This window comes from Babylonia areolata, chromosome 27, assembly GCF_041734735.1.
Source record: "Babylonia areolata isolate BAREFJ2019XMU chromosome 27, ASM4173473v1, whole genome shotgun sequence".
NCBI classification, from domain to species: Eukaryota; Metazoa; Mollusca; class Gastropoda; order Neogastropoda; family Buccinidae; genus Babylonia; species Babylonia areolata.
The window spans coordinates 16,231,364-16,238,863 of record NC_134902.1 but is presented as its reverse complement, the minus strand read 5'-3'; the positions used below and the strand labels follow the sequence as shown (position 1 = coordinate 16,238,863).

General features: G+C 41.8%; 1 protein-coding gene across 1 annotated transcript in view; it reads right to left on the bottom strand.

The window, feature by feature from the left end:
* The window catches only part of LOC143301145 (dynein axonemal assembly factor 3-like), a 20,239-nt gene that overhangs the window by 8,013 nt on the left and 4,726 nt on the right, over positions 1 to 7,500 (bottom strand). Inside the window, exons 6-10 of the mRNA XM_076615216.1 lie at positions 6,661 to 6,724; positions 5,808 to 5,890; positions 4,509 to 4,602; positions 1,826 to 1,948; positions 360 to 482 (exon numbers count right to left, since the gene is read on the bottom strand). Coding sequence (XP_076471331.1) covers positions 360 to 482; positions 1,826 to 1,948; positions 4,509 to 4,602; positions 5,808 to 5,890; positions 6,661 to 6,724 — 487 coding nt within the window. The remainder of the gene's footprint in view (positions 1 to 359; positions 483 to 1,825; positions 1,949 to 4,508; positions 4,603 to 5,807; positions 5,891 to 6,660; positions 6,725 to 7,500) is intronic.

Below are 7,500 nucleotides of genomic sequence, written 5' to 3'. Positions count from 1 at the left end.
CGCACTGATCATCTGCACCGTTTCAGTGGCATTACTCCCACGCCGCTCATTTAGATTCCCCCATACATGGCCACGCCCGGGTTCGTCCGTCGCAGTTCCAGCGTCGGCAGTCCACAGGGAGCCATCGATGTTAGGTCGCCAGGAGGCCACACACCAGAGGAGACCCTGCACTGCTGCTGAGTCACTTCGGTGGTGTTCAGTGGTGCCTGTTCTGATTTAACGTACTTAGGACACCACCTACTAAGCCCCCTACTAACGACAATAATGGCTTAGTCGCGGAGCCAGACTGAGTGAGCATTTTGAAAACTGTGGGTTTGTTTTTTGTTTTGTTTGTTTTTTTAAACAGACATCAAACTGACCTTGGTGTGCATGCCATTACTTTTCTTGAAGAAGGACTTCTCCTCGCTCTCGATGCCGATGGGGACGAAGGGACTGATGATGATGTCCCCCCAGTAACCTCTTCTGGCGTACCTCTCTCCATCCTGTTGAACAATGAACCCTTCGTGTTTTTTTTCTTATGTATGTATGCTTTCTTCTTCGTTCTTTCCTTCTTTTTTTTTCTTTTTTTTCTCTCTTTTCTCCAGTGAATATTGGCAATATCGACTGGGACGAGTGAAAACTAATTAACTCACTCAGTACGGCCAGTCCTCTCTTCTCCTCTACCCAGACCCCTCAGATGTCCAGTGGGTGTCTCAATGACCCAACCTTTAGCTTCCGTCGTAAGAATCGTGGTATTCTTTGTCAACATTCACCTCTTCAGTATAAGAGCCTTCCTCTTGCAATGTTTTGATGATGGTAACTGGGGTGAAACGCTGTTAACGTCGTCTCTTTCGCCGTTCGTATGGAGAGAGTTAAGAGAGGAAAAAATCTGATGATACACACCTATCACTTGTTTACTACATGCATATTGCTGCATAGAATTTTTAGGGGCATGAGTGAAATACTGAAGAATAAGCAAGACAAAACAAAAGGACAACGGTAATTATTTAAACATGCAATAAGGTATGAATGTTTTATTTTATGACGTTTATTATATATATATATATTACATGCAAACATCAGGGAAGGAAAATATGTGTATACTGGTGCCCATATGTTTATGTGCATCTCTATAAGTTTATATGCTTGTAACAATGTGTGTATGTATGTGTGTACATATGTGTGCATGTATGTGGGTATGTATGTATCTGTATGGATATCAAATGATATATTTAGTATCAGGAAATAGAGGTGTTTAGCCTTTTTGCTTCTTTTTTTTCTGGTCGTATGTCACTATTTCTGGGTTTTTTAATGTTGAAAATGAAATTTAAAAAAAAAGGTTCATTAAAAAAATGGACCCTTCTTTTTGCCTATCTGCCATTCAAATCACCATCATCATCATCTGAATACTATTAACAACAATAATGATAATAATCTTTCTCTCCTATCTGCCATTTTAATCATTGTTGTCATCATCTGAAATATCACTGAATACTATTAACAACAATAATGATTATCATCATGATGAAAAAGATGAAGACGATCATGATGACAATTGTAATGGCAACAACAATGATGATGATTATGGTGGTGGTGATGGTGATGGTGGTGGTGGTGATTATGATGATGGCGAAGATGATGACAATAACAACGATGACAAAAAAAACAAAAAAAAAGATCGTGGAGAAGATGAAGATGAAGATGATGATGACAGTGAAGAGAATAACGACAACAATGACAATCATGACAATGACAACAACAATGATGACGTATGATAATGTTCATTCAAAGTCAAGAAACGCTGATGGAGAGCCTTTCAAATCTTTCAAACGCTAAACGTTCTCACATGTCGCAGCACGGTCCCCGAAGCCAGCGTGTTGTTGGGGGTGTCGTAGCTCCCTTCTCTGACGGTGAAGGCCACGCCTGAGTCTCGCCAGTTCTTGTACTCGCGGCAGTTCAGAATGCTGGCCTGTGACATGTCAGTTTGTAACATACCTGTCAGTGTAACCACATGAAGTAACATACCTGTTAGTGTAACCATACAACTCTGTGACATGTCAGTCAGTAACATACCTGTCAGTGTAACCACACAACTCTCCTGTGACATGTCATTCCGTAACATACCTGTCAGTGTAACCACACAACTCTCCTGTGACATGTCAGTCAGTAACATACCTGTCAGTGTAACCACACAACTCTCCTGTGACATGTCAGTTAGTAACATACCTGTCAGTGTAACCACACAACTCTCCTGTGACATGTCAGTCAGTAACATACCTGTCAGTGTAACCACACAACTCTCCTGTGACATGTCAGTCAGTAACATACCTGTCAGTGTAACCACACAACTCTCCTGTGACATGTCAGTCAGTAACATACCTGTCAGTGTAACCACACAACTCTCCTGTGACATGTCTGTCAGTAACATACCTGTCAGTGTAACCACACAACTCTCCTGTGACATGTCAGTCAGTAACATACCTGTCAGTGTAACCACACAACTCTCCTGTGACATGTCAGTCAGTAACATACCTGTCAGTGTAACCACACAACTCTCCTGTGACATGTCAGTTTGTAACATACCTGTCAGTGTAACCACACAACTCTCCTGTGACATGTCAGTTTGTAACATAAATTGTCAGTGTAACCACACAACTCTGCTGTGACATGTCAGTCTGTAACATACCTGTCAGTGTAACCACACAACTCTCCTGTGACATGTCATTCTGTAACATACCTGTCAGTGTAACCACACAACACATGTCAGTAAGTAACATACCTGTCAGTGTAACCACACAACTCTCCTGTGACATGTCAGTCAGTAACATACCTGTCAGTGTAACCACACAACTCTCCTGTGACATGTCAGTCAGTAACATATCTGTCAGTGTAACCACACAACTCTGCTGTGACATGTCAGTCAGTAACATATCTGTCAGTGTAACCACACAACACAGGTCATAAATAAATATAAATATACCTGTCAGTGTAACCACACAACTCTCCTGTGGCATGTCATTCCGTAACATACCTGTCAGTGTAACCACACAATACAGGTCATAAGTAAATATACCTGTCAGTGTAACCACACAACACAGGTCATAAGTAACATATCTGTCAGTGTAACCACACAACTCTGCTGTGACATGTCATTCCGTAACATACCTGTCAGTGTAACCACACAACACAGGTCATAAGGAACATATCTGTCAGTTTTTTTGTGGGGGGGGTGGAGGGAGGGTGGGGTGTGTGTGTGGGGGGGGGGGGTACAGTTTTACAGCTTTCAATCAAATGTACACTGTTTTAAAGCCCCCAGTTCATAAACTTGTTCAATCAGATTCCAGTCTGCTAGGCCTGCTTTTCAGTCCTGCTTTAGGTTGTTCTTTTTGAAAAATGATATGTTTACTTCCAATTTCTCTACTTTCACATAAACTCAGACACTGCTCTTTTTTCATGGCTGTACGGCAAATTGTGATCACGTTCAGTTGAAATTTTGTGAAGTATGTGATTTGGTATCAGTTTGATTCGATGGTGAACATTAACCAAGTTGAATTGAACAGTGGTAAGACTGCAGTGTTGCTGTTCAGCACTATCGTGAGCATTTATTATGATCCACGATGTAGTCATACTATGGAGTTTGTTGTGTCAGGTGGCCCCACATGGTGGTCAGAATTTAGTTTTCAGACACAGATAGGGCGCATACAGCTGATAAGACACAGGGGTCAGATTTGAGTATATAAAAAAGTAGCGCCTTATTGGCAAAAAAATTACGGGCAGTCTTTGACTCCAGGCCTCCTAAAAGTTGGCAGAGGTTTGAAGGACTTTGACTGACCAGCATGACTGATGTCCAGCACACTCCTCCAGCTCCTTTCATCTGCTTTTGCACCAGTGGAGGCTGGCTTTGGTGGAGTCTGTGTAACGTTTCTCAGTACCTTGCTAAGGACGGAAGCCAGCTCACACAGCCGACCGTTCCTGCCACATATGAGGAAGCTAAAACTTTCCTTCGCAGCAGATTCCGAAGAGGCTGGGTCCAGACTACCATCTACCGCCTTCACACAAGACACTGCAGCCTCCGAGCACACCTGAAGAGGATTGGAGTGGCAGCCACATCCCTATGTGATTGCGGCCAGGCTGACCAGACCCCATCCCATACTCTCCAAGACTGCCCCCTGCATGAGAAGACGCGGCAGCAGTCCTGGCCTGGGGGTGCAGACCTCAACACCAAGTTCTGGGGGATGTTAGCCGATCTTCATGAGACATCCGAGTTTGTGGCACCCCTTGGACTTCGACCCTGACTGCGTAGCTGTCGAACGCCAAAGAAAGAGAGAAAGAAAGAAAGGTTTCTCAGTGTCTTTCGCCATGTGCAAGCCCTCCATGCAGCAGACGTCTGGGCTCGTGGTGCTCCCCCATGCACATTATCTGCCCCTCCCATCCGAGCTGGGCCTTGATGAGCAATGGGTTCGATGCTGGTGCAGCGTGCACATTAATAACTAAAATAACACGAACGCAAACTGATTTGTTGGTCTCACCCCTCTCTCCATCAGGACCATGGAGTAGTCCCAGTCGTACACGTTGAAGCGGGAATCGTAGCGTGTCCCAAGGTTCTGTCTCACCCTCAGCTCCCTGTGTGCAAAATACGAGGGTCATTCAATAAATAAGGTGAATTTTTTGGTATAAGGAACTCTAATACAGATAGAAGCTTACTTCTTTTTTTTTCAACGTAGTCTCCCAGCACTGTCACACACTTTTCCCATCTGTGCACAAGCTTCCGTATTCCCTCAGCGTAAAAATCTTTGGACTGATGTCTCAGCCAGTCGCTCACAACACTTTTGACTTCATCGTCACTTTCAAACTTCGTGCCTCTCGTGAACGCTTTCAAGGGACCAAACAGGTGAAAGTCTGAAGGGGCAAGGTCTGGGCTGTAAGGGGGATAGCGGCAGAGACACTGCTGGGACAACTCGACCCTCCTCTGTTTGTGCTCTGGAGTAAGCATCTTTGGCACCCACCGGCAGCTGACCTTCGAGTAGCCAAGGTCATCATGGACAATTTTGTGTGCTGTCCCAACAGATAAGCTCAAAGTCCTTGCAATGTCATCCACTGTCACCCTTCTGTCATTGACTGATTCGATCACCTCAGGAGACCTCACTTCTGTAGGCCTTCCAGGCCTGTCTTCATCCTCAACACTGCTCCGTCCTTCTTTAAACAATTTAGCCCACTTGTAGACATTTTTTCGGCTGAAACATGTGGCACCATACACAGTTGACATTCTCCTATGAATTTCAACTGGTTTGCACCCTTCAGCAACCAAAAACTTGATAACTGACCGCTGTTCAATCCTGGAGCATGCTTCTTGGTCGCCATCTTTGTTAATCGCCAAAACTCTCAAAGTTTTTTTTTAATCTGCAAAACAAATTAAATCCATGTGAAAAAGAAGTAAAACAAAAAAAAAGAACAAAAAAAAGTAAGCTTCTATCTGTATTAGAAGTCCTTATACCGAAAAATTCACCTTATTTATTGAATGACCCTCGTACAATGATGATGATGAAACAAGACCTTCAGTGTAAATGTGCACAGTGCACACCTCACCATTCATGACTAATGGAACAAACAATTACTGTGGGAAGAGAACATGAAACGGCATTTCTTACACTGCATAACCAAGATGACGGGACAGCAAAAATACAATTCTAACCCACATAACTTATGAATAGATACAAACACACTGACAAACAGAAAAAGAAAAAGAATCAAATGAAGGAAGAGGCAAAGAAAAAAAGAATACAAAAAAAAAGAAAGAGCGAGAAAAAAAAATGAAGCTCTTTTCTCACCAGCATTTCTTGGGATCATATGCATCAAGTTTTGATTTTCGCCAGAACTTGAAAATTCCCTCCAGAAAATCTCTTTCCTTGTACTGAAACATTGATATGAGACACAGAGATGAAGAACAAAATTGCATTTTTTTCGATGAAATTATGCCCTTAAACAAGTGAATAAAATAATGAACACTTCTTTTCTTTCACATTTCCACCAGTGTATCAGTGTCTAGTCAAAGAACAACTATCCTATCTGGGACAATACCTTACGATACAGTGAAAATATGTAGTTTACTTTTGATGAATCTGGACTGTTAAAACATTTTCATAATCACCAATTGCTGAGTTTTGAACATACCATTAAGTACTAGGAAATCTGTTGTTTAGATTTTTTTTTTTTTTTCTTCTTAAATCATGTAATCATTTTTCTTTAAATGGTATTTTTCCACTGGAGATGATTACAGTTTCACCTAGTCTTCTTTTTCTGCATTTATGGACTGCAACTATCACGTTCACCTATACCTGCTTTTATATGAATGACCATTTTTTAATCCACCTTTTATGCAGCCATAACCCAGTTTCAGGAATGTCACTGTCACCAATGAAGACATCACATAAGAAGAAAGAAATATCACATGGTGTTCTTAAAATCCCAACTGTTGTCAACTAATTATGTCTTTCTTTGGTCTCCAACCTTACAGATTATGTCATGGTATGTCCAATAGCACAGGGGGTTGGGGGGGAGGACAATGCAAATTTTCAATGTTTGACATGAGCACACCAGAAAAGGAAGAAGACTCAATAGAAAATAATAATAATAATAATAATAATAATAATAATAATAATGTGGCACAAATGAAAACCATACCTTTAACTGGGACAAATCCAGGCATGGCAGTTTTTTCTCCAGATAGTCAAAATCTGTTACCATCCTGCAAGGTAGAAATTTTGTTTTATTTTATAAATCAAAATAATTTTTCATTGCTCTGACCATAAAAAGTATATCATTTAAAACAGGACAGTTATTCAATAATACTTTTAGACTATATTATTTTATGAGCCCATACTGACTATCATATATCAAACAACAGTTATTCAATAATACTTTTAGACTATATTATTTTATGAGCCCATACTGACTATCATATATCAAACAGCAAGTATATGCTTTAAAAATACATTCATTTCTGGACATAAGAACTTAGTCATAACCCATTTTCATTTGAATGCTAATAACTTATAGTACCCTCAACTAGTACCCTCTACAAGTCAGACAGAAAAAAAATCTCGCCTGGAGATGTTCTACAAGTTCCACCATGGTCTCATCTCTATCAGCTCAGTCTACCCACCAACACCATCAGACTGCAGGCTGAGCTCCAGAAAAAAAAAAAAACACCTGCAACTACGACATCCCTGCCTGCAGGACGCAGTACAGACAGATGTCTTTCTTCCCCCGTACCATCCCGGAATGGAATATACTGCCCCAGAACGTTGTCACAGCCGAGTCGCTCGACTGCTTCAAGTCCAGACTCACCTCCTGCCTGTGACACACCAGAGTAGACTCAACACCACCACCCACTACCCTCCAACACTTCTGGGTTTTTTTTCCCCACTGGTAAGTAGTGTCCTAGAAGGCTAGGGCTGTACCGGTCGGGTGTATTCCCACAGACCACTATGGTAGCCGGATTGGCCTCGCTGGAGATGCGAT